Here is a 27,692-nt window from a genome sequence, read left to right as displayed (position 1 = left end):
ATTTAAGTAGGGGCCAACCTGAGAAGTGATATTGTAGATATATGTATTTTCCAAACCAAAAAAATTCAACATTATTTTAACAAAAAAATTCAACATTATTTTACATAAAGTTATTGGTAAAAAGTGATCCGTTGTGCCTCAGTCTCCCCTACCTATTATTTTTTCTCTTTTTGAAAAAAAAAATAAAGATCAATTAAACAACTTTAAATTTAAAGAAGTTAAGCCTTTTAGAGTAAATCTCTACAAATTCATCAATTTTAGGCTTGGCAGTGTTGGGATGAAAAAAACCTTAGCAGTTTTGGCTTAGGCCTAACATGTAAAAAATGTTTCAGTATCTAAAGGGTTAATCAGAGTGTGATTAAATAATTGGCAACTTAGAAATGACATTCACACAGATTATGGTCCAACTCACCCGTCCATGATAAAAGCGTCGAGAGTAGTTTCCCCGTTCTCGTCAGGACTTCCTCCGTAGCCAACAGTGAAATCGCATTGCTCCTGTTCGCAAACTGTGCACCCGATCTCAACTGCATCCAGAGCAGAGAGATTGCGGTTGTACAAAGCATCCCATGCTGTATCAACATAATGGATGCAGATTAGTACATGCAGTTTTTTTGCCTTTTAGATGCAATATATACAAAAAGAAAAAAATAATTATATTTTATTTTATTTTGGCTTACAATTTAATTTTAAAATGAAAGTTTGTGGATTCTTTGTAAACCCATACTCCAAATCATGATTAATACTGTTAGGAATCAGAAACAAAAAAATTGTTGATATATGAAAATATTTTTTAAAGGCTTGAGAGCTTTTCCTGTAACTCGTTACAATTGTTTTAAAATACCCCCTCCCCCTCCAAGGGGGGGGGGTAATGAAAGAACAAAACTTAATTTTGAACGTCTATGCATTTGTCAAAACTACCCATTTAGAGGTATTGATATTTTCTTAAGGGCAGACTGATTTTATATTTTAATTATAATGTAGGTGTAGTTTAATTACTCAAAATGTGTGATTTCTCCTAACTTATAACATAGTATAATTGTTTACTTACTTGCTTTCTTTTTATTGCATTTGTGTACCCATCAATACTGTTATTAAAATTATTTTAAACGTCTATGAAGGTGTCTCAACTGCCCATTAAAGGGTTCTGGATGAAATATTTGGTAATTGAGTTACATTTACAGTGGTTTTTAATATGTTGGCTTGCATACTTGGGAATACCGAATAGCAATATTCGTTAGTTTTTAAACTAGGCTAACTATCTAGTAAGTTAACTTCTATCTATTTCTATCTATTCTATCTATTTATTCTGACTGTCATTATATTTATTTAGTATTAATCTTATAACTCTATGCATGTTTTTTTCTATCTATTTAACTGTACAGCTATTTATTTATTGTAGCGTCTGTGATATGCAAGCCTTTCTATTTTGTATGCTAAAATGTGACTGTGATAATGTATCGCTATTGTTTTATATATGTGTCTCTGACGAGGTCTATTGTAATCAATGATTATTTAATGACCAATAAAGTACTTGATTACTTACTTGATTACTTGATTATCAGTTACTTTTTACGGGACTAACTAATAACTTCTAACTAGTTCAAATTTTTGACTAACTTTCCCCAACTATGTTGACTTGCATTAATGGCAAAAATTATCATTGTCAGGTGGAAAACAACATTGACCGGAATTAGGGTTACGGTAGGCCTATAGGGTTAATTTGAGGAGTCCAAGAAAATAAACCAAAACAATGTTATTTATTTAGATAACTTATCTGTTTACTTTTTATATAATTTATACAAGTAAACATAGGAGAATAAAACAAATATAAATATAAGCATAAAAATTAAATAATTCATGCAAAAACTGATTAAAACCTAACCTTACCTTCTCCAACCGGAATTTGGGTGGTTTACCTTACGTTACTGGTTAGTTATGCTTCCCCTGATAAATTATCATCTAATTCAACTCAATTGTAAGGACCATTCACTAAGCAAATGGAACAATCTACAAGACAAACACTTTGATAAGTAACTTTAAAACCGGACGACAAACATTTCACAATCGTACACAACTAAATTAAATCATTGTCTGAGTGGGCTGTGAGGCCTAAATTAACTTTAAAGCTGGCTCCCAAAAACTACAACTTTAAAATAGACCCTAGGCCCTACTTAGCCTAATGTTATTAGGTCTAAGTTAACTTACCTGCAGCAGTTGCGTTAGTAAAAGGCCAGGTGTTGATGGCAAAAGGTATTCGGGGTTGGTTGTTATGAAAATCATCAATTTTAGAAAAATATGAGGTGGATTCTCCTAAAATTATGGATAATAATACTGTAATGAAAACTGAACCCAAAGTGACAAGAGATATAAAGTAACAACAGCTGTAGCAATTACATGAGTTTCTCATGTTGAAATCTAAAATAGGCTAGGCTGAAGTATAACAAATAATATCAGGCGAACCTTGCAATGAAAACTAAGAATATAAATCTACCATAAGAATTGGCCTAATTGTAGGAAGATCGATTGATTTTGATTGGCATTAGACACGGACATTTAAAAAAACGAACCCACGAAAGAACACAAACAGTTAAGAAGAAAAGAAGAAGTCATAATATTAAGGTAAAATGTTCACTGCACTTATTACAAATGTACGATTAATCGATAAGACAATTAATTTACTTCTAAGATATAACGTTTTGGTTATGTTGAGATTGAGTTTGACACAACTGCACTCAGCACTGACCACTGTTGATTGTTTATTTTTACTTGGATTTTGTTCCCATAAACATAAAACAGCTGATTGAACCTTCTGCTGTTCTGCAGACAACTTCTTCTTCTGTTTCTATTTATTTTCTTCTTCTTTTCTAGTTTGCTTATAAAAAGCTGGCCTGATTAACCTAGCATGTAGCTACACTACATTATGTCATATCACGGTGTCATGCCATTGTGCATAATCTCACAGTGCCTAATTAAAAATTGTCTCACAGTGTCTAAAAGTGAAAACTTGTCATAGTACATAAAATCTTATAGTAAAACTGTCTTAGAGTGCATAGAAGCGATTTTGTTGCATAGCGCATGGGTCCCATGGTGAAACCCTAGATAAAAAATACACCTTTATTAGATTTCTCATCCTTTTAAAACAGCTGAAGCCAATTTTATTGTCAGTTCTGTCCGGTGCACTGAAGAGGTAGTGTTTTATTAATAATTTGTTTCTTGTTATTTCAGTAATTTTAAACCTCGTTTAACTAAACGAAACGAGCTAATGATATACGGGAACACGCCAACGTCAACCAGCCCACGTCAACCCGCCACCAAAAAGAAGAAGTTTGAGGTGGCGTGTTGACGTGGTGGCTCGTTGTCAGAGTGGTGCATCATAGTCGTGTTTATACACGTCAACCAGCCACCTCTTTAGTGTGGTGGCGGGTTGACGGCAGCGACCATGGGGCGTACACGACACAACATGCCACCTTCGTTGGCAAAAGCCGCGGCTGTTGTCCATGCATTATAAAATGCATCACTTTTTGCAGTTTACCTGGACATGTGTTATCTAGTTTACTGTTAAGTGGCGAGCAGCCTAGTGTGACCCGTGCTTTAGGTTTACATTGATATAAGTCGCAATTTGGAAACGACCACTGATCGAATATAGGTACAGTCATAGATAAATCATACTTTTATAGGTACAGTATTTAACAGATTTGATTTACGTAGCAAAATAAGGTTATAACAAATAACATTTTATCTTAAACAATTTGTAGGTGAATCACATTCATGGATCAATCTCATCAATGGCAAACTTAAACAGGTCCATGACATAGGAAGTGGCGAAGGAAGTGTAGTAAACGCGAGAAGTGCAGATTTTGGGGAACGTTTGTGGCAGTTACATTGTTACATTAATGTATCTGCAATACTAAAATGTTATGGGAAGGGAGGGAAACAGGCCCAAAAAAGACGTAGGAAGTAGTGAAGGAAAAAATAGTAAAGGCGAAAGATCCAGAGTGTGGTAACCGTCTGTGGCAGTTAGATTAATGTATCTGCAATACTGTAATGTTATGGGATGGAAGGGAAACAGGTCCATGACATAGGAAGTGGTGAAGGATGTAGTAAAGGTGCGGAGTTTGGGAAAACGTTTGTGGCAGTTACATATCTGCAATACTAAAATATTATGGGAAGGGAGGAAAACAGGTCCAAGACGTAGGAAGTAGTGAAGGAAGTAATAAAGGCGAACAATATGGAGTGTGGTAACCGTCTGAGGCAGTTAGATTAATGTATCTGCAATACTATGGGAAGAAAGGGAAACGGGTTCACACCTTAGGGAGCAATGAAAGAAGTAGTACAGGCCAGCAGTGCGGTTTGTGGGAACCGTCTGTGGCAGTTAGATTAATTTATCTGCAATCTTAAAATGCTCTAGGAAGGGAGGGAAAAAGTTCCACGATGAAAGAAGTGGTGAAGGAAGTAGTAAAGGCTAAAGGTGCTGAGTGTGGGAATCTTTTGTGGCAGTTAGATTAATGTATCTGTATCGGCAATCCAATAACAGGTTACTCATTCTTCTACAATCGTCATCTTCGCAGGAATTTTTTTTATTTGATCATCATTGTCCATTTTTATGCATGACTTTGAAGTGAACTCTTTTTAGTTATAATAAACACAATAATTGCCAAATTGTGATAACAATACTCCATTTCATGCTTCAGGTAAGTTGCTGGCAATTTCGGTGAAGGAGACGAATTACTTCACTCAGTTGAGTCGAGGGAGAGACTGCGCTAGAGGAAAAAAGAACAAGTGGCTGCTGCAGGATGCGGACATTGCAAAAATTCAAGAAAAAATCAACAACCATATAATATCAATGGCAGAGTTTTTATCCGCTGCGACTCACAAAATATTAACTCTTGTGGAATCGTACCAGCCGACGCTGACGATGAGATAGAGATGCAGAATTTACTACCAGGTAATATTTCCACCACGTCTTAAAATTTTCTGTCACTAAAATCACCCGTTCGATTTATAGAATTTGTACTGGGCTGAGTTATTTCTAAAAATTAAAGGAGGGGAGTGGCAATGACCGCTGGAACGGGGTAGCGCACACTTGCAACAATAGGACAACAGTTTGACAACAGTGGATTAGGCCTGACCGAGTATACCTGGACCATTTCTCTCTTTACGTGGCCGGGACAAAGTTTTGAAACTCTACCTTTGATTCTTTTTGACATTAAATAGTCCTGGGATTTTTTCCACCCTGTATTTTAGACAGTGTTTTCCATTATTATTATTTTTACACTGGCTGATGCTTTAACTACCCGTGCTTCACAACGCGGAAAAGACAAAAAAATAATGCGGCACTCTGTTGTTGAACGGTTTAACTTTTTTAAATTGTTGAACATCATAGATCCTAACTTATTAATTTGGTGTAATGGTGTCTTTGGTTGTTTTTAAATACCTGTTACCTAAATTGTTAATGTAAATTCAAATGATGCATCTGTTCAAATGTAAAGAAATCTTTTCTCCATATTAAGGATAACATGGTAACTTTAAAAACTACTGGGGCAGAGCCCTGACAGAATTTTCAACATTTTATTTCACACAAAAACTAACTACATTATTTTGTTTGATTTATATTCAGTCATGGAGCTCAAGCCTCAAATCACAGTGACGGTCCCTGAAGCCCTTCCCACCTCGCTGTACAACGACTATCAGTGGAATCCGGTCCAGCTGTCGAGCTCATGTCATCAGCTGTGTGCTGAGGAGTTCATGTCCTTGGAGGACATAAGAAAACAACGTGAAGGCCTCATGCGATGTTTACGGCAGGATCCTGATGAAACTGTGGAATCGGCAGAAGAATTGCCAATTTGCCTAATTTGTATGGATTCTCGGGCAACCCGCCTCTGCGGTCAATGCGGACATTTTGTCCTTTGTGGCCGTTGTGTAAACGACTTTATTCAAAGAGAGGTATACCATTGTGTTACAGTTGGTAATGGTGAAGTAGAGGAAACCCCAATCCGCTTGCCGACGACTTGCCGGCTTGCCCGCTATGTCGGGCAATAGTTCACGGGTGCCCCTAGCAAAATAATCAAAAGTCAAAAAAGAGTTACGCTTTCATGCATACTCAACTTCCTACTGGACTATGAGTATCTGACTTGTTTAAGAGCACTTCAAGCGGTACCTCTTCTGCAACGTTAACATCATCGAATTTACTTAAAATATTGATTTTTTTGTGCAAACACAATCACGGTCAATAAATTGATATAAATAAATAGAATTAATTCAGCCATAAATTTTATTTATTGAATAACATATTAAGTAGATTTTGCTCATAAAAGTAGGACAACAATCTGAGCCTCAACTAGAACTTGTGTCCGTTAATTTACAAACCGAAGAATATTAATTTACAAAAACATTATTGTATGATGGTACATTAAAACTGAAGTAGACTCAAGATTTATACATATCGTGATAAGAAAATTAAGATACTTTACTATACTTTCTAAGCAACATCTTCCTCATTATGTAGTTTGCAAAACATTAAGAATAAGCAACCCATTTCTTTGACACAACCTATTAATTTTAAGATATAAAGAAAAAGAAGAAAAAGCGTATGTAACGAAAATCATTAAAGGCCATACAATAGACCTAAATCCGCTGTGATATTGGACACGAGCCCATTTTCTAAAGCGACCCTGTGTCAGAGAAATCTCTGCAATCGTTAGGTTGGTCGTCAGATGACTGTTGTCGGAGTTGTTGGCTGTTGGATTAGTTTCCGTCAGAACTCTACTGGATGAGAGTAGCGTCTGAAGAGCTTGTCTATCTGATCGTATACCAGCGTTGGCGCGTCTCGTCCCCACAAGAAGTCCAGATGGTTCCACCCCTTAAAGTTGACCAGGTACATTCCTACAGGTTGGGCCAGACCTTTGAACAACTCTTGTACGTCCTGCAACACCCAGAGACGAATTAGACAATGATCACGGAGCACTTGTTAAAACTCTCAAAATTTCTAAAATAAATTTGGCGATGAATGTCGGCATCGGATATGTTTCTTGTAATCAAAAACTTTGACTGACTTCCCTCGGACGTGGTGAGAGATTTGATTGTTTGGTTCTATAAAAAAATTAAAAAAACACATGGAAGAATACATAACAGCAGCTACAGAGCAGGGATTTGTGTAATTCTGTTAACAAATTAATTGATGCCAGTATAAATGGTTATGAGCCTAGTTGAAGCGTACAAGCGAATTACGGATTTATACATGAAACCCTTACAAAAAAAACCGCCCTCGTTTCCAATAGGAAGCAATATGTCATATTCCACGGGTATTCTACTGAATTTATTGTTTCATCTGGTGTTCCGCAAAGTTCTAATTTAAGCCTCCCAATTTTCAAACTGTTATCAATGACATTGTGGGAAGTATACATCATTGTTAAGTAGTTCTCTATGCAGATAATTTGAAATATATACAAAACTGGTGGTATAAGTGTTGCTACTACTTGTGTTATTTTAGGATAAATAAATTAACAGCAAAATAGTAATATTTATTTTTATTTAACTACGTTATTATTCTATCTTGGATAGTTATGGGTAAAAATAATTTAACCATGTCCATACTCACAAGCAGGTTGGCAAGGAGATCGTTGTCCCCGCAATGCAGAGATATTGGTACAGTAACTAGCGACAGATTGTACTGTGGTGGATCGGTGGTGTTGTACTTCACAAGGTTTTTGGAACTACCATAGTCGAATTGTTGGAATTTCCCTGTAAACAATTTCTTTGTTTAAATTTCAATTTATGCTTCAGGTCACAGCTAAATCATAAACATCTACCGTGGTCATGGAAAAATTGTGTAGTAACAAAGAAACTACCATTTTCAAAAATTATACAATTATCATTATGTTTTGGGACAAAATCATCAATTTCCAATCGTGTAATTTTGCAGACGCTTTCTGCGATTGTGAAAATGCAAGCTTGGCTCGGTAGAACATAAGCGAGGTCAATAAGTGGCAAGTGGCCACTCCTGACCCATCAACATCACCAGCATTTGAATAGGGAAGTCCTCATTATGAAAATACCCCTCCCCTTTGACTTCTCCTTCTCTGTGTAAGATTCATTCTTCTGGGTCAACAGGGGTTTTTTTGATTGTGTGGACCATCAACTTTTAATCTATAAACTAAGAATAATTGGTGTAAGAGAAAAGGTCTTCTCTCAAATTACTTACAAAACAGGAAACGGCGCACAGTAGTTTACATACATATGTCCAGATGGGATAGTGTTCCATTATGGTGTACCTCCTGGTTCTATTTCAGGGCCATTGTTATTTCTAATTTTTATTAATGACCTAGATCTACATATAACAACCAGTAGTTTATTTTAGTATGCTGATGATACCAATTTCATGGTAAAAAAATATAATTTTCACCAATTTAGTGAAATTTGTGCAGTTTTTTTTCTACACTTGCCCACACTCGCAACACCTATTATTCCACTGTACTGGCTCTGTGTAATTAGTGTCCTTGTAAGTCATTATATTAAATTAATTAAATTAAATTCATTCAAACCCCACCAGGGGGCAACTTTTTGTGTTTTCACACCTTTATGGTATATTAAATTATATTCCATATGGGCGTGAGTAAATTTGCATTCAAAGAGATCAATAATATTAAAGAGTGTTGATTACTTTTTTCTTTACAAATATTTTTTTTAACTATGAATATACTAAAAAATGGTTTAACCCCTAAACTGGTGGGTGAAAAGTTCAGATGGTAGCCAAATGTGGGGCTCAACGAAACAATCTTTAGAAGTAATAAAGAACATTGTTCTTTGTCATATCCAAACTGTTGAAAGTAATTCTAGTACTTACCAGACTTTATTTCTTGAGCATAGTGGACGAGGGTTTTGGTAGAGGTTCCAGCTGGATTGTGCCCCAAAATAAGCGGCAGAAGTTTCTTTAACATAATAAAACATTTTTGAGGACACAATATCTAGAAAATATATACGAGGCTTTTGTAAATGGCCACTTAGACATTCTAACTATTCTTCTACTGTAGGCTACTCATTTTACTCAAGAGGCAATAAATGAAAATACATATTTATACTGAATTTTGAGCAGATCTTGAACAAATTAATTAGTGGTGTTGCTTACAGGCTATATTGGTTAAATGCTTGAAAAGTTTAGCTCGAAGAACTTAGGGAAGGGCGCCAGGGCGGGGTAAATACACACATGTGGTTTATATTACAATGATATTACATTTGTGCGGCACCACAGAAGAAGGTGCGTATTTTTAAGGTTGAAGATGAGTGAAGGATGAATGTTGAATCGATCAACTGGTTAATTTGTTACACAGATCATTTGTTTCTTCAGCCAGGACCATTGATCATAAACCTAGTGATCAAGGACAGATGGGTAAAATTTCAACTGCACGCATGCAGTTTATCGGCTACAGAGTGACGTCACAGAGTAAGGAAGTAAAGCTGCAACCTATCGGCGAACATTACAACTATACTCCATTCCACGTTTACCATTCATTATGGAGCTCCAGGAACCATAAGATATATGGCAGCTTCAACGACACTAGTTTACCTTGGTAATAGCTGTCTGTCAGGGATCAACAAATTTTGTTGACAGGTGTTGCACTCTACGTAATAACCGTGGTCCAAGTGTGAATAGAGATGATTGGTGTCTTGCGGAGGAAGGGAGTAAATTTGTTTTTAATTCAAATCCAAATAGGTAAACCATTAAAAATATTGTTGGATGAAATTTCGGGTCCAAAGAAGACCAAACCAGTTATCTTAAAGGCTTATAATGGAGTTTCCTTCCCGACCAACTAAAACATCGAACCTTTGACACAGTTCTGCATGTAGTTTGCAGGCAAGGTATAAGTTCAATGAATGGAAAGCAGCATGAATGGTATGAGTTCCTTCAGTGGAAAGCATATTAAAAAGAGATAAAATGATCCATCTACAATAAAAAATGTGTGTTTTTCCAATTTACTTTTTTTTTACCGTGTCCTAATTGATATTTATTAATTTAACCAGGTGGTAGGCCTATATAATGGGCATTATATACGAGACTGGTAATGCTATATTATATTTCAATATAAAAACATATTTCTCCTTTTACAATGCAATAGAGTTTGTCAAGTATGGTTGTTATACAATCATATACTACAGTGTGGCCGAAAAGTCCCTTTACACAATTTGTTATTACGTTTTACACTGTTATAAACGGAACGACGGCCAAAACTGACTTGTGTGGGGTAAGGGCGCAGTGGAGGAAGAAAGTGAAACCCCTCCCCCGCCTCCGCCCCGCCACGCGGGCTCAGCCCAAGGACGCCGACGCCCCCTCAGTCTCAGTCCAAATCTGAGTCAGACAACATGGCGGACACCAGTGTGTTTAGTGTCGAGGAGCGTTTGGTCGCTTCTTTGTGGGTGCATGAGTGTCCTCACAACAGAAATACAATGGAGGAAATCATGAATGAATTTGCAGTGCGGTTTGGGAAACCTTCACCGTCCCGGCAAACATTAATATTATTCATTCTGATAGCCCCTGGACTACGAATAATGACTTATATCGGCTTACCTTCGTCAGTAGTCCAAAATTGTGTCTTATTTCAACTAACGTTGTTCAAAGCTTACATGTTTCGTTGCACTGCAACATCGTCGGAGCTTTTTGTCAAAAACATCAAATAATTTAAACATAGAACAAAACACGGAACACGAAACATTTAAACACGAAATAACACGATAGCGCTATCATGACATGGCCCTCAGTCCAAATCTGAGTCAGACAACATGGCGGACACCAGTGTGTTTAGTGTCGAGGAGCGTTTGGTCGCTTCTTTGTGGGTGCATGAGTGTCCTCACAACAGAAATACAATGGAGGAAATCATGAATGAATTTGCAGTGCGGTTTGGGAAACCTTCACCGTCCCGGCAAACATTAATATTATTCATTCTGATAGCCCCTGGACTACGAATAATGACTTATATCGGCTTACCTCCGTCAGTAGTCCAAAATTGTGTCTTATTTCAACTAACGTTGTTCAAAGCTTACATGTTTCGTTGCACTGCAACATCGTCGGAGCTTTTTGTCAAAAACATCAAATAATTTAAACATAGAACAAAACACGGAACACGAAACATTTAAACACGAAATAACACGATAGCGCTATCATGACATGGCACGGCAGCGGTTGTAGGTAGACTGGACACGGTAAGTAACTTCCTCTCGTCCTTCTTACATTAATAGCGTGGGATAAGAAGACGTTTGCAACGGGATCCGTTCTCGACGCGCCAAGAAGTCGACGACCGATTACTTGAGTCGAAACCTGCGCTGCTGTGGAAGCTTCCGTTGCACGTTCGCCAATGAAATCCACCAGAAAACGGTCTTCAGAGCTGGGAATTCCACGAACAACAATGCAAGACCACATGCGAAAGGATCTGGATATGAAGTGCTTTCGGCCCCTGTCAGTCAACGAGTTAACAGACAACGACATGGACCTTCGTGTGTAAGCGTGCCAGGTTATGCTTCGACGCTTTCCGAGGCACAGAGACAGGAAAAACGTCATGTTTAGTGACAAATGTGCGATTTACCGCAGTTCTTGCAACCGGAATGTTTATTTCTGGTCGAAAGAAAATCCTCACCTTTATGAGGAAGTTGAAAATAACCCGCCTCATGTGATGCTTTGGGCTGCGATAACTTCAGACCACCTGCTTGGCCCCTATTTTTTCGAGGGCACTGTTAACCAAGACAGCTATCTTCGAATGATAAATGAATGGTTGGTTCCTGAACTAAGAGCACGGAGAATATTGGACACAGTTATTTTGCAGCAGGATGGTTGCAGCACTTTGCGCTGAGTGTTCGCCGCTGCCTGAATGAACTCCTGCCAGACCGATGGATTGGACGAGGGTCTGCGAACTGTCCTTCCCCAATGCCCTGGCCTCCAAGGAGCCCCGACCTGACGACAGCTGACAACGCACTGTGGGGTTTTATCAAGGAAGAGGTGAGGAAACAGCGGTATGTCACAAATGACGAGCTAAGAGAAGGAGAAAGGGCGGCGTTTGGACGAGTCACACCTGAGATGCTGCGACGAATGAGCAAAAGAACATGGCATCGAATCAAGCTGTGCCGAGACCACGGAGGTATGCACACCGACGTTTTGACTAATTTTCTTGTTCACTATTAATTAGTTGTCAATAAATTTGTGATTAAAGAAAATTTGAATGGTTTTACTTAATACCTATAAAACTTATGTTCAGTGTAAAGGGACTTTTCGGCCACCCTGTATATAGTAATTGTATAATCAGTATGTTCTTTTCCCAACTAACTTACCTTCTCAAACTGAGCAGGATCATGTCCGCATATGACGAAAAGCCAGTTCTCACATATCTTCTCTTCAAACTCGAACATTTCACAAGCAGCTTTGAGAATGTCGTCAACAAATTGATTCCTCGGTAGAAATTGCCCGTGGCCAAAGTAATCGTAGATTATCTAAAAAAGATATACAACGTAGAAAAATGCAAAGTATGCATTGTACTGAAATTCAGGTCCTATAACATTTATTATGTAAATATCTCATACTTGCGAAAAGATCGTAAGGTTACCAGTAACTAGTTCAATAAGAATATTTAAGAGAATCATCTACCCCAATTTCTTGGTTGTTGAAATTCAAGGATCTTATTGGCTGAAATTTTGACAAGACATGATTTCTTTCTCAACCGTGAAATAGGGAACTAGTTTCTCAAGAAATTTACCTCAAAGCTATGAGCGAATCTTGAGAGATATCTTATCGGACTTGTAGTATGAAGCATGTAGGCAACAGGGGCCATGGCCGCCATGTACTTTACTTTTCCGTTGTATTCAGGCCGCTTGGAACAGAGAACGAAGAACATGGTTGTTCCCATAGAATGACCAACATAGTAGATTTGTCTGTGACCGGTCACATTCAGAATGTGGTCTATCACAGCTGGCAAGTCGTAGGTGCCCATCTCGTGCCATCTGTACAACAAAAATTAACGTTATAAGGTACATATTTTAGAGGGAAGAGCGCGCTTCCGCCTTCCTGTCGGATCATGGCCGATAACCCCAATTTCCTTCATAGACGTTGAGAAGAACAGGAGTGAAGCAATTGTGTGACATCAGCAAGATCCTGGATCAAGACTCCTACGATACAGAATGGTCTGGAACTGGAGGGGCAGACGAAGCTACGTTTAGCCTAGGAAGATCAACCCCTCTGAGGTTACTGACTGATTCTGTGATACCAAAGTCCACAAATCTAATGTTGTTTTACAGCATTGAAGGAGGTCCAGTCACCATAGCTCTACACCATTTTCCGATAACGCTGAATAAAATATAGGTGTCTAAATAATGGTACTACTACTACAAACAATAAAAATCAATACATAATAATGTTAAATGAACTTACGTCCAGTTCCAGAACCTGGTGTTATCAGGATGTAGGGTTTGGTGTTTCCTTGAGTAGATGTTACCTCTAGCGTTACCCATCCAGACGTCATATCCCTGGTCTGCCAAAACATACCCTGCAAAACCGAAACTTTACTTTACATGTGATTACTAAATCAAACTTATTCATACAATCGGTTCTATAAAATCTTCCGTAAGAGTACTGTGAGAACTACATAGATCGTTGCGTAGTAGATCTAAAAGTAGGATTTGTTTTATTTTTAGCCGTCGGTTAGTGACCAAACACAACAATTCACAATTTATTTCCAAACAACTTTGTAGAGCTTAAAAAAACAAATAACTTGTTGCAGCTAATCTAAGTACTAATTCTAATTAAATAGATAATAAATGTGATATTCGCTTAGTCTGCAGGTTTATTGCAATGGGGGTATTTTTATTTATTTCCGTTAAAAATGGGCATATTGTGTTTCAGTATCTGTTAACAGCAAAAACACAACAAAAAAAATAACTTAAAAAGAATAAGAAATATGTTTGAACAAAGGGGAATTAAAAATTAAATTCCTGACTTTGCTACCAAACTGAATAATTGCTGGTTCAATAGATATTTGTTAATATAATAGTAGAAAGCAAGTTTATTGATCTGTCTAAACAGTGAGTTACTACTGGAAAAATAATAAATTCATTTGAGTTAAGAAAATATTATAATAATACAAAATTAAATTAACCCTTTACAATAAAAATATTAAAATCAAAACTATTCTCTTGCTGAGATATTTAAGTCCAAATTGAAATAGACAGAGAGGAATGATGTGTAGAGATGTACTCACGACCTCGAAGAGAAGAAATTATCGAATGTTCATTAATAGCAAGGAATGGAGATTAACACTTCTTGAGAAAATAAAATATAACACTGTGTGCATCCAAACTTCTGGTGAATGTTCCTCACGGTTAAATAAAACTTCTGTAGAAACAATAGAGTCAATAATTGATGATTTAATATGGGATACTGAGACCCATGGTAAAATAATTAGAGGGATTCAGAGACCCTCATAATGGTTGATTCACATGAAGACTGCATAGTAACTGAGTGAGTTGGAGCAGTGTACAGGAAAAGCCACTGGTCAGTCTATATCATGTCGGCTGGAACTGATAAGCAGGATACGCAGCACATTCCTCTGCATTGTCTGCCTATCTCTCTCTCTCTCTCTCTCTCTCTCTCTCTCTCTCTCTGTCTGGCTTAATTTAATACAATTTTATTTTATGAACTCACTTAAAATATTATTCTGAATTGAACCAAAAAGTGCAGTGATTTATTTACACACAAAACATTTAAATATCTATTATTTAAATGACAAAACAAGTATTATTTTATGTATTAAACCCATTAAATCAGAATTGATCATGATAGAATAATCTAGGTAAAAGTATTTTATTAGTATCAATCAACTCCAAGTAAACAAAAACAATTAACACATGATAATAAACTAAAATGACAATAGTCAGTAGAGCCAACCATTACATCTCCCTCTTTAAAGGTTGAGTTTCTGGGGAGGTTTTATAAGTCGTCTTGATCGGGTTGTTATGTTAGCAGAAGACATTCCAGAGGTGTTTGGAGGAACCGTTGAAAAGTTTGGCATGTCTTCATGATGATCCATCGGACCTCTTGTTAATGGTTGACTGTTACGGTTATCTGTTGAAAAGTTTGTTAAGCACATACCGTTGTCTTCCTCAGATCGATGATCCTTCTGACTACTTGTTGATGGTTGATGGTTGTGGCAATGATCCTTCTGACTATTTGTTGATGCTTGATGGTTGTGGTAACTTTCCTTTTGAATGTTTGGCATTGGTTGTAAGTGAAACCGGTTTCTTCGAACTATGGTTCCTTTGTCCGTCAGTACTTTATAAGATCGTGGTGAGTTTAACTTTTCTACGACTTTTCCTTCACGTTTCAAATCAGATATCCAAACTTTGGTTCCTGGGTTCATATCTGATAAGGGTCGAGCACCATGTCGTCGATCGTAATTTCGTTTGTAATTTTGTCTATAATGATTCTCCTTCTCTCGGAGATGACTGAAGTCTGGCTTGTTCTCCAGATGACATGGTAAGGTAGGCAAATTGTCCCGTAGTCTGCGTCCGTATAATAACTGTGCTGGACTGTAACCGTTGGCCAGTGGAGAGTTCCTGTAAGACAACAAAGCTAAATATGGATCTCCTTTGTTCTTCTTTAGAACAGCTTTTGCAATTTTTACAGCTGCTTCGGCTGAGCCATTGCTCTGATGAAACTGAGGACTGCTTGTTTTGCATAAAAAGTTGTACTCTTTGGCAAATTTTCTGAATTCTGCACTAGTGATGCCAAACTGCGTTCCACTATCTGAGTATAAAACTTCAGGAATACCGTGGCGAGAAAACGTTGACTTGCATTTCTCAATAACTTCAGATGCAGTGAGCGATTGTAGAGTTGCAATCTCAAAATATCTCGAGAACTGATCTGTTATAACAATGAACCATTTGCCATTAAGCTTGAACAAATCCATTGCTGCCTTTTCCCATGGACGTTTTGGAAACTCGGAAGGAATGAGCGGCTCATTTCGATTTTCTCTGTGTTTAATGCATGTTGGGCATGAAGCTACCATCATATTTATATCTGATGCCATTCCTGGCCACCATAAACTGAATCTAGCCTTTTCTCGACATTTGGTGGCTCCTAGATGACCGACGTGTATTCTATGAAGCATTTCTTGACAAAGACTTGATGGTACTATTATTCTAGAATTGCGTAAAAGTAAGTTGTCCATCAGTGATAGCCTATCTCATCTTTAACCGAGAAGTAGGGGACTAGTTGAGATGGAAGTTGTGATTTTTCTGGCCATCCAGTATGACAGTATACTGCAATCTTTCTGAAGATGGGATCTGCTTGCTGAGCTTCCCGTAACCTGTTTATGTTTTCATCAGTCGTAGGTATGTTTTCAACCACATTTTGAACAAAAGCTTCAATTTCTTCTTCCATGTCATATGTTTCCTTGCTTGGAATGGGGCATCTTGAAAGACAGTCTGCTGGTGCAAGGTGTTTTCCAGGCGTATATGTCACTGAATATGAGTATCTCATCATGCGAAGCCTCATTCGCTGTAAGCGAGGTGTAATGTCATCCAAATTCTTAGATGATAAGATTTTTACAAGTGGCTTGTGATCCGTTTCAATTACAATCTCTCGACCAATTATATAGTCTCTGAGCTTGTCACAAGCCCATGTGATTGCCAGGGCTTCACGTTCAATATTTGAATATGATTTTTCAGCTTCTGTAAGTGACCTTGAAATGTAAGAAACAGGTCTGAATTTACCATCATGATGTTTCTGAAGAAGCAATCCGCCGAGACCATAAGAAGAAGCGTCTGCTGACACAAGAGTTGGTAAGCGAGGGTCGTAAAATGCTAGTTGGGGTGCTGAGGTCAGAAGTTTTTTTATACTTTCAAACGCATGCTGTTGTTGTTCTCCCCAAAACCATCAGATCATGGAAATAGGATGAGTTTGTCAAAACACATTCTTATTAAGCATAGTAAGGTCCACACATATTCGAACCTGAGTTCTATCTTTCTTAGGCACCACGACCATAGGTGCGCACCAAGAAGTAGCGTGATCAACGGGTGTTATAACGTCCATATTCACCATATTTTCAATCTCCTTCTTTGTTTTTTCCCAAAGAGGTACTGGAATCCGTCGAGGAACTGATATCGCATAAGGTTTTGCATCATTTTTAAGTTCAATTTCGTAGCTCCCCTTCATTTTTCCTAGACCACTGAAAAGGTCAGGAAAGTTTTTGATCCAATCATTAGCAGATTTGTTGAAATTAGTTTTCGATACCTCACGAATAACCGGTATTATTTTTAGTTTTTCTATTGCTGGTTTGCCAAGTAGTGGTGTTGTGCATTTGTCAGCCACATACATTTTTTCCATACACGATTGTCCTTTGTAAGAGAGTTTTGCAGTGATTGTGCCAAGAACAGAAAGAGGCGATCCTCCAGCCGCACTTAAAGTTCTCTGGGTAGGCTGGACTGCAATTTTTTTGCTTAGCTTTATGTTGGATGGTATTACTGTCACGTCAGCTCCTGTGTCGATTTTGAACTTGACAGTGTCTTCATTAAGTCTTACATTTATTGTCCAGGGATCATTTTTTGTTTTACTAGAATACACACACCCAATGAATTTTTTTGATGGGTCTGGTTCATTAGCGATTTGGGTAAAGTCATCTGAACGATCCAAGTCTATTTCTCGAACATTGTTTTGAAGACAACAGTGTGAAAAGTGGCCATTTCGCTTGCACCTAGAACATTTGCGATCTTTTGCTGGACACAGACCTCTTCGATGAGAAGGGGTTGAACCACACCAAATACAAGAGTTGGGATAGCTCTTGACATTTGAGCTTGAATACGTTAATCTCCCTTGATCCCTATTTTCTCTTTTGGATGAATGTATTGCATTATCATATCTAGCACGTTGATTTTTATTTACAGCTTCGATTGATGGGAGGGTCAATTCTTCTTTTTGTCGTTTCAATTCTTCTGATTTGCGAAGTGAAGTTATTGCAGATTCCAATGTAACTTTATTTTCTAATTGTAGTTTATCACTCAAATCTTGATCACGCATACCAATAATAATGACCATTAATAACATTTCATCTTCAAGCGTTCCCCATTCACAGGTACGAGCAAGAGAATATAAATCTGTCACAAAATCTTCTGCAGTTTCTGTTAGTCCTTGTTTTCTACGTAGAAATTTGGCTCTTTCATAAATAATATTCTTCTTTGGATTGAAGTGCCCATCAAATTTGTCCATGACTGTTTTATACTTTGTTTCTTCGTTGGTCATTTTGAAGGATGAGAATATTTCTTCTGATTTTGGGCCCATTGCATATATGAGTGTACTCACTTGTTTTTCTTCAGATGATTGATCCAAATCACTAATTGTTCTAAATCTTTTGAAACGTTTTTTCCATGGTGACCATTCCGCTGGTTGGAAGGAAAAAGGTTCAGGCATTCTTACTTGTGTATGAGCCATGATAAACTTTTTTGATAATGGTAGATACCACAAAAGTTGTTGATATGTTTGTATAGGTAAAAAAGTTAAATTTCAGTGTCAGTATATTAATTCCCAAACTATGCAAATACCGACTGCGCCATGTATTAAACCCATTAAATCAGAATTGATCATGATAGAATAATCTAGGTAAAAGTATTTTATTAGTATCAATCAACTCCAAGTAAACAAAAACAATTAACACATGATAATAAACTAAAATGACAATAGTCAGTAGAGCCAACCATTACATTTTATTTAAAATAAATTTAAGTTTAGACCTAATTTGAGAATGCTCAAACATACCGCCCACCGAAATTTCAAAGGAAATTTCTAGCATCTTACTTAAAAGGGTCAGAATTGATTGAAAGAAGAGGTACCAATTTCACAGCTGGACGTTGGAATTCAGAGTCACTGGTCTTGACAGTCATCACTCGAACAATTCCATCACTGCCTGGGTGAGTCTTGATGATTCTTCCAAGAGGCCACTGCAAGATAGGTACATTTTGATCCTTATGAAGAACCAAGTCTCCGATTTTAGGGTTTGTAGAAGATCTTGTCCATTTTCCTCTCGCTTGCAGGATGTTCAAGTATTCCACTCGCCACCTCTTCCAAAAATGTTGAACCATCTTGTGGACTAGTTGCCATCTTGTAAGGACGTTTTCTCGAAGATCAAGAAGAGAAGGTTTGGGAGGAGCAACAAGAGGACATCCAACAAGAAAGTGTCCTGGAGAAAGAAAATTAGTTTCTTCTGGACTAGCTGACAAAGGACAAAGTGGTCTTGAATTCAGAACTGCTTCTACTTGGGTGAGCAAGGTTGACCACTCTTCATAAGTCAAAGCAGTTTCTCCAGCTATCTTCCTCAAATGTGTCTTTGTTGATTTAACTGCCGACTCCCACAGTCCACCAAAGTGTGGGGAGTAGGGAGGATTGAAATTCCATTTTACATCCAGTTTAGTAGTTTGCTGTAGAATTTCTTCTTGTGTAGTCTGATTGGAATACCATATTCCTAACTCTCGAAGACGATTAGCTGCTCCTCTGAAGTTGGTTCCACAGTCGGAATACACTTGTTCAGGAAGATCTCTTCTAGAAATAAAACGTCTGAAAGCAGCCATAAAGGCATCTGTTGAGAGTGCGGTTATCAGCTCTAAATGCAAAGCTTTAGTAGCCATGCAGACAAAAACACAGATGTAAGTCTTGGCAGTGGTTGCTTTTCTTCTTAACGACTCTCTCATAGTCAAAGGTCCAGCAAAGTCAACACCAACATGTAAAAATGCTCGGCTTACATTCACTCGTGGCGAAGGAAGATCAGCCATCATCGGGGAAAAGGTTTCAGCCTTTAGCTTGAAGCACCTTAGACATTTGAAGGTTCGCTGACGGACAATATTTCTCAGTGATGGTATCCAAAATCGTAATTGAATCAGAGCTTGAAGCAAGTTGGGTCCTGGGTGTAGGTAGATTTTATGGTAATAATCTACCAACAATAAGGTAAAATGACACTTTGGCAGAAGGATTGGGTGTCTTTGATCTTCTGGGATAGCTGCATTATTTAGCCTACCGCCCACCCTGAGTATCCCTAGTTTGTCAAAGAAAGGGGTAAGTTTATGAAACTTATTGAGGACAGCAGTTGCACATCTTCTGTCGCCATCAATAGAGAAAAAGTGTGATTGAATTTTCTTGATGCAGGATAGGAAGGACTCTTGAATTTCCTTAGGCTGAAGGGGTCCTTTAAGATGACTAGTACTGTGTAGTTTAGCTTGACAATTGTAGATAAATCTTCTGATCCAAGATATTACACGTAAAAGTTTGTAGTATGAAGAATAGTTTTCCATCATCTTGATAAGCTCTGGCTCAGTACTATTTGAGACAAGCACTTGTGGTTCAGCTTTCACTTCAGGTAGGGGCTGCTGCTGGAACTGTACTGTAGACTCATATTCATCCACTTAGGGCCATGCCACCATAGATCACAGTTAGTTAGTTTATCTGGTAAAAGTCCTCTAGAACCATTGTCACTAGGATTTTCCTCTGATTTAATATGTCTCCACGATGAAACAGGTGTATGTTCCAAGATATGTGCAACCCTGTTTGCTACAAAAACTTTAAGTTTGTAAGTTGGTGTATTCAGCCATCCTAAGACAATTGAAGAATCAGTGAAGAAAATAGGCTTCTGAAACTGATTACTGGTGAATTGGCTGAGGGTTTCCATAACAGAGTGGAACATTGTTGCAAGCAGGTAGGCTCCACACAACTCTAAGCGTGGGATAGACAGTGTCTTGATTGGTGCTAACTTAGTTTTGGCTGTTAGAAGGTTTGTAGTTATTTTGTCACTAATAACTCTCAGATACAGTGCAGCACAATATCCTTTTTCGGAAGCATCAGCAAATCCTACTATTTGCAATTTGTATGGTTTGTCAGATGTTACAAATCTTGGAATACTAAGATGTTGCAGTTTCTCTAGCTGAGTAGTCAAGTCATTCCACAGATTCTTCAAGTTAGTTGGGATTTCAGAATCCCAGTCAAGCTTCAATTTCCATAGGCTTTGTATTATGCACTTTGCAATCATTATCACAGGAGAAACGAATCCTAGCCCTCCGAGTGTCCATAGTTTAGGCCTTAATGTCCACCTATTTTTGGCCCCTTTGCAAGGTTTTATTAAAACGGATCTGAGAAGCTTAAAACAATGTTAATTCTAATGTTCTATATACCATTTTGTTTGGAAAATCATGGGCTTCAATATTATATATAAAACATAAGGAACATTTTTTCAAAAAAAAAATTTTTAGGTAAAAAAAAATATAATTTCAAAAATTTTCAAAAAAAAAATAAGTTCGCGCTCAATGAAATTGTATAAATTATAGGCCTATAAATATTTGAAAATAGCCACTTTGTTCTAAATTTAATGAGGATTACAAATATATAATCATATAGCGAGGTAAGTTATCAAATAAATAAGTTATGAGCGAAAAACGGATTTCAGTACATAGCGTTTAGCTAAGAATGCATAGCCTAACCATAGCTAGGAATCTGGCTGATAATTTACATCAATATCACTACCTACTTCTTCAGGATCATCAACCAGCACTTCAAAACCACTTAAATCTTCTTATAATGCACCACGTATATCACTACTTTTGATTTTTAACACTAAAACAATGATAAACGTAATAAAACACATCAGTCATCGGTCCGGGGGAACCTAGCTGTTTACAAATACACGCACGTCAGCTGTCTGCTACAATATTTTCGGAACTAAAATGAATAGCGCTTAGAGACAGACCTCTGGAGAAAGCTTAGAATATTACGGAAAGAACGATACCTAACTCGATCCAGTTCAATCCGATTCAGTCAGTCATAGAGCCTTCGCCGTAAACGATGTTTGTGCGTCATAAAAGTGACGCGTGACCCTACACAAAGTGTGTTGTGCGTCATTTTTATGACGCGTGACACTCGGAGGGCTAGAGGATCAAAAATCTTTGCCACAGCTGATAGGATGGCCCTTTTAGTAAACACAGGGGTAAATTGTTCAATCTGGTATGCAAACGTGTCGCTTGAAGGGTTCCATTGAAGTCCTAGGATCTTGACATTTGAATCTTCACTAGATGAGAGGTTGATCTGTGTGATATGTTTTGAAGGATTGATTCCATTTAAAATTTCCTGAGAGTTACTGGCCCATTTACTTAGACCAAAATGACCTTTGAGTAAAAGATTGATTACTTCATCCTTGAGTTTCAAGGCTTCATCAACAGTAGAAGCACCAGTGACAAGATCGTCGACATACATGTCTTGAAGAATAGCCTTTGCTGCATGTGGATAGTCAGTCCCTTCATCGGTTGCTAGCTGTTTCATGACTCTCAAGGCTAAAAAAGGTGCAGAGGTAGTACCATACGTTACTGTATTCAGTTCATATTTCTGAATAGCTTCAGAAGGATCAAATCTCCAGAAAATGTGTTGATATACCCTATCAGAGGGATGAACTAAAATCTGCCTGTACATTTTTATTATATCAGCCACAAAAACTACTGGATACATCCTAAATCTTGTCAAGATACCTTTGATATCTTGCTGTAACTTTGGGCCTATCATAAGATGGTTGTTTAGAGACGTGTTAGAGTCAGTAAGGGAAGAAGCATCAAATACTACTCTGAGCTTAATCTGTGAGCGATCTTCTTTAGTAACAGAATGGTGCGGGATCACATATTTTGAAGTAGATGATGTGGGGCTCATGTGTTCCAGTTCAAGGTATTCTTTCATGAAATTGCAGTATTCAGACTTAAGTAGAGAATTCTTTGTCAGTTTTGTTTCTAGACTGTATAGTCTTTTCAGAGAATTTCTTTCAGAGTCACCAAGATGCTTTGGCTCACTTTTAAACGGTAGGCGAACAACGTACTGGCCGCTCTCAAGTCTGTAGTGAGTCTCCGTAAAATGCTTTTCACAAGCTAAATCTTCTGGGTTTTCTTGGACTGGGATAGAAGCAGGTTCCTCGAGTTCCCAAAATCGTTGCAGCTGATTATGAATGTCATCTTTATCATAAGCAAGGGTGAAGAAAGAAGCATTCATACTAGCGGATGATTGACAGTCAAGAACTCTCCCAATAGCAATGTAGCCAAAGACTGATGCAAACAGCTTGGGTTGGTTTTCATGAAGAGTAATCGAAGATCCAAGCCAAACATCTGGAAACAAGTCAGAGCCCAATAAAAACTCAATAGGTCCAGGTTCCCAAAACTTAGGGTCTGCTAGTTCAAATTTGGTATATTCCGACCATAAGTTAGAAGGCATAGTGAAGTTGGGTAGGTATGAAGTAATATTGTTGATCACAACAGCTTCTGTTTTGAGGATAGGGGTTTCCTGATTTTTTGGCTTCAGATGACAAAGTGCCTTGCCTTTTGCACCATCAAATATGGTCTGGCCAATAGCCGATATCTTCTTTGGATATGGAGTTGTCGATAAACCAAGTTTGGTGAGGCATTTGTGAGTTATGAAGGAATGTTGACTTCCTGAGTCTATCACTAGACGTATGGGTTGAAATCTTCCTGAAGCATCTTTTATCTCAGCAACTACAGTACCCAGCAATATGTTGCTATGTTGAGGAAGAGTTGTGGTCAAAGACGAAGTTGGTGCAATAGTAGCATTATCTTTCGGTTCTTCATCAGCTGAGGTTGGAATATGTAGTAACGAGTGGTGTCTCTTCTTGCAAAATTTACAAGTCCACTTTGAGTTACACTTTCCTATAGTGTGGTTGGCATACAAGCAATTTTTACATCCATGCCAATTTCTTAACATCTTGTGTCGCTCATCAACTGTTGCATTCATAAAATCTTTACATCTCCCGAGTGTATGACTACCACTGTTGCATAGAAAGCATGTGAAACCTTTATTGTTATCTTTCGATTGCATGTTATTTCCTGGTGAGTTAGCCAGGAGTGTAGCTCGCATACCACGGCTAGAAGATCTAGTATTATATCCTTTAATAGCGCCACTAGGCTTCGCAGAGTTATTGTCAAGTGAGGATTGATGAGAATTTCCAAGGGCGAGCTGTAATGCTAGGCATCGTTCCCGTAGAAACTTCGTAAGATCATCAAAGACAGGAAAATCTTTATCTTTGTGTTGAAGTTCAAACTGTTCTCTGGTCGCAGAATCTAATAATCGAACAGCAATATGAAACAATACAAAATCTGCTTCATTTGGAATTTTTAGCAGTTTAAATGCTGCAATATTGTCTGAAACTTGTGATACAAAGTTCTGTAGAGAATCAATGGTAGGTTTGCCTTGCTGTGGCTTAAACTGGATGAGCTGATTTAAAAAGTTAGAGGCTAGCATACGTTTATTATTAAACGTGTCGTTCAATGCCTTCCATGCCAAGTCATAATTGTCTTCTATTAATGGCAAGTTACTTATAACTGCAGAAGCTGTGCCTACAAGTGAGGAAACCAGGTAATGGAATTTCTCCATTTTAGTCAACAAAGCATCATTATGAATAATTGATAAGAATGCATCACGGAATTTAGGCAAGTTTGTAATTTGTCCATTGAAGTGGGGCAGATTGATCCGAGGTAAAATTTTATTTGATCTGTTTTCAGATGATATAACTGATTCATTAGGATTAATGCTTTGGCGTGAGGGAGGTGATGTTGTCTGAACAAGAGCCATAAGTGCCTCATAGCTTGTGTGTGCCTCGTAGTAATAACGTTTGGCCTTAGTTTGCATAGTCAGATCTGCTTCGACAGGAAATTCTGAGACTTTTCCTTCATCTTCATGTAGGTCAATAAGTTCATCCCAAAGAGTTTCAAATTTGGAAAAATATTTCTCTAACACCTTAAACATACCCTTGAATAAGTTCACTTGAGCAGGATCTTTGAGAGCTGCCCTACCCTTCTCATTAATAGTTTGGACTTCCTTAGCACTATCTGATAATTTTCTTTTCAAGGCAGAAACCTTGCGCTTAAAATCTTCTGCATTCATTTTCCCCCTCAGAAATTGAATACCAAGAGAAAATTTAAATAATCAAAGGCATAAATGTTTGAGCAATCTTTACAAAAGTATGGACATGACAAGTGTTATATACTTCAAGATAGTAAAAAATCAACAAAGAACACCACTAATTCAGAATGAAAGTAGATAAAAAAATTCACACCATGATTTGCAAAATGATTCAATAAGCTTGTATATAATATTACAGCAGCACATAGAACAAGATTGTAGAATATAAATCAGCAATATTTATTTGTGTTAAAAACTATTCAGCAGAAGAAAATATTTTCAGATTAAATTCTCAAAACAACCCTAATAACTCTTAAAAATATTAATAAACCACAAATCCAATACTGGAGAAATGTATGAGCGTTTTACAATTAAATATCTAATTTAATCTAAGACCAAATGAATACCAAATATTTTATATGATAACTACCTTTAAACAAACAAATTCTCAACTGTAATCTACAATAACCTTCAAATACAATTAACCTTACTTTATATCCTTTAATATGTTTCTCAAAAGTATATTTTAATTTACATTTTTTTTTTTATTTATTAACAAATGACTAAGTGAATCCGGCTCGAAGGACCAATATGTTTGAACAAAGGGGAATTAAAAATTAAATTCCTGACTTTGCTACCAAACTGAATAATTGCTGGTTCAATAGATATTTGTTAATATAATAGTAGAAAGCAAGTTTATTGATCTGTCTAAACAGTGAGTTACTACTGGAAAAATAATAAATTCATTTGAGTTAAGAAAATATTATAATAATACAAAATTAAATTAACCCTTTACAATAAAAATATTAAAATCAAAACTATTCTCTTGCTGAGATATTTAAGTCCAAATTGAAATAGACAGAGAGGAATGATGTGTAGAGATGTACTCACGACCTCGAAGAGAAGAAATTATCGAATGTTCATTAATAGCAAGGAATGGAGATTAACACTTCTTGAGAAAATAAAATATAACACTGTGTGCATCCAAACTTCTGGTGAATGTTCCTCACGGTTAAATAAAACTTCTGTAGAAACAATAGAGTCAATAATTGATGATTTAATATGGGATACTGAGACCCATGGTAAAATAATTAGAGGGATTCAGAGACCCTCATAATGGTTGATTCACATGAAGACTGCATAGTAACTGAGTGAGTTGGAGCAGTGTACAGGAAAAGCCACTGGTCAGTCTATATCATGTCGGCTGGAACTGATAAGCAGGATACGCAGCACATTCCTCTGCATTGTCTGCCTATCTCTCTCTCTCTCTCTCTCTCTCTGTCTGGCTTAACTTAATACAATTTTATTTTATGAACTCACTTAAAATATTATTCTGAATTGAACCAAAAAGTGCAGTGATTTATTTACACACAAAACATTTAAATATCTATTATTTAAATGACAAAACAAGTATTATTTTATTTAAAATAAATTTAAGTTTAGACCTAATTTGAGAATGCTCAAACAAATAATTTTACAATTTTTGATAATTTTTTCAGTAGCAGTACCCTTAATTTGAGTTACTTTGTGTGACTATTTTTAATAATCGTAATTTGTTTACAGGTAAATTGGCATTTCAAAATCTGGGACTAAAAATTGAGAAATACTTTGCATAATAAATTGACCCTGAAGCCATAAAAGTGTCTAAGGCATATCATGGGGAGGAGGTAGAGCAGTTAGAAGAGATTACATCAAATACACGCCAATCCATTTAATCATTGGTGGATACCCCTGCAATTACCTCAGCAGGGCAAATCCCGCCAGAACAGGACTCTCAGGTACAATAATCTATTTGTACTAGTTCTCATGTGAGGTAGAGAAGATAGGGGACGTCAAAGAGATTACATCAACAACCCTGGCAAAATGCCTGCCAGCATAGTTGAAAACCCAACCAACACAGTCCTTAACAAGGTAACCGTTACTGGAACCAAGGTGAAGGTTTTTTTTCACATTTTTGACTGGCTAGGATATTTTAGAAATAAAAATGGAAGACAATTAAAGGGATCACAAAGTTCAGTCATTTTCATTTCAACTGCAATGAAAAAGGTGTAGCTAATGTAAAAGTTGGATTAGGCGACCCTGATGAAAAACACCTAATCACTTTTGACGTAGAACCTCCCACTGATTTACCCCAAGAAATTAAACCGGTGGGGCTGACTATTTAAAGAAAAAGTGTTTATACCAGAAAATCAGAGAGTACACTCAAAAAGACATGCATGACTTGCCCCTTTACAATAAAAATATTAAAATCAAAACTATTCTCTTGCTGAGATATTTAACCTGATCCAGGATGTAATATTACATGTCATTCATTCATCATTAACATTAATTTCTCTTTTATTTTGTATATTTTCTCCCATAATGTCTGTTAATGCCCCTGATAATGTGTTATCAGTTATTTAATATGTTCCTCCTTGTTAATGTGTTATTTTATCCAATTTTGTTCAATGTTATATAATATCCCATCACCCCACAGAAACATCATCCTATTTTATGTTACAATATAATATTTATGCAAATTCTCTCCATACCTATCCTGTACTCATCAAAAACCAACAATAATCATTTATTTAGAATAATATATAATTGTAAGAAAATTGCAATATAGTAATAACATCTTAAATATAGTATCATTTTTCAAAATTATCCAAAGAAAATCAAAATTACTGGGGCAAGTGTCATTCATGTAAATTAACCAGCTGTACATCACTTCAACAATGGACATGGACTTCCTGAGCTT

At 37.1% G+C, this 27,692-nt stretch overlaps 3 protein-coding genes across 8 annotated transcripts in view; 1 reads left to right on the top strand and 2 right to left on the bottom strand.

Moving 5' to 3' along the window:
• The window catches only part of LOC128984799 (N(4)-(Beta-N-acetylglucosaminyl)-L-asparaginase-like), a 50,555-nt gene extending 47,820 nt beyond the window's left edge, over positions 1-2,735 (bottom strand). Inside the window, exons 1-2 of the mRNA XM_054404167.1 lie at positions 2,206-2,735; positions 413-569 (exon numbers count right to left, since the gene is read on the bottom strand). Of these exons, the coding sequence (XP_054260142.1) occupies positions 413-569; positions 2,206-2,407 (359 nt within the window). The 5' untranslated portion in view covers positions 2,408-2,735. The remainder of the gene's footprint in view (positions 1-412; positions 570-2,205) is intronic.
• An 835-nt stretch (positions 2,736-3,570) lies between these two features.
• LOC128985412 (uncharacterized) lies at positions 3,571-27,141 on the top strand. Of its 3 annotated transcripts, XM_054404889.1 has the most exons (4): positions 3,652-3,677; positions 4,692-4,945; positions 5,618-5,943; positions 26,516-27,141. In XM_054404889.1, the coding sequence occupies exons 2-4, from the start codon at positions 4,927-4,929 to the stop codon at positions 26,543-26,545; spliced, it is 375 nt and encodes a 124-aa protein (XP_054260864.1). In that variant the 5' UTR covers positions 3,652-3,677; positions 4,692-4,926; the 3' UTR covers positions 26,546-27,141. The 3 variants fall into 3 exon arrangements, with proteins under 3 accessions (XP_054260862.1, XP_054260864.1, XP_054260863.1); XM_054404887.1 differs by lacking the exons at positions 3,652-3,677; positions 26,516-27,141 and adding an exon at positions 3,571-3,646 and having other exon boundaries at positions 5,618-6,265; XM_054404888.1 differs by lacking the exon at positions 26,516-27,141 and having other exon boundaries at positions 5,618-6,265.
• LOC128985411 (lipase 1-like) overlaps positions 6,258-27,692 on the bottom strand; it is a 40,567-nt gene continuing 19,132 nt past the window's right edge. For all 4 annotated transcript variants that reach the window (XM_054404885.1, XM_054404884.1, XM_054404882.1 and 1 more), the window contains exons 3-8: positions 13,406-13,520; positions 12,735-12,978; positions 12,313-12,471; positions 8,843-8,927; positions 7,598-7,740; positions 6,258-6,922 (exon numbers count right to left, since the gene is read on the bottom strand). In XM_054404885.1, the coding sequence (XP_054260860.1) occupies positions 6,755-6,922; positions 7,598-7,740; positions 8,843-8,927; positions 12,313-12,471; positions 12,735-12,978; positions 13,406-13,520 (914 nt within the window). In that variant the 3' untranslated portion in view covers positions 6,258-6,754. The remainder of the gene's footprint in view (positions 6,923-7,597; positions 7,741-8,842; positions 8,928-12,312; positions 12,472-12,734; positions 12,979-13,405; positions 13,521-27,692) is intronic.

Source organism: Macrosteles quadrilineatus, unplaced genomic scaffold (assembly GCF_028750875.1).
Source record: "Macrosteles quadrilineatus isolate MER2022 unplaced genomic scaffold, UCM_ALF_1.0 Scaffold_2__2_contigs__length_208266976, whole genome shotgun sequence".
NCBI lineage: Eukaryota > Metazoa > Arthropoda > Insecta > Hemiptera > Cicadellidae > Macrosteles > Macrosteles quadrilineatus.
Note: the sequence above shows the minus strand (reverse complement) of the source record. Positions and strands in the feature narration are given on the sequence as shown.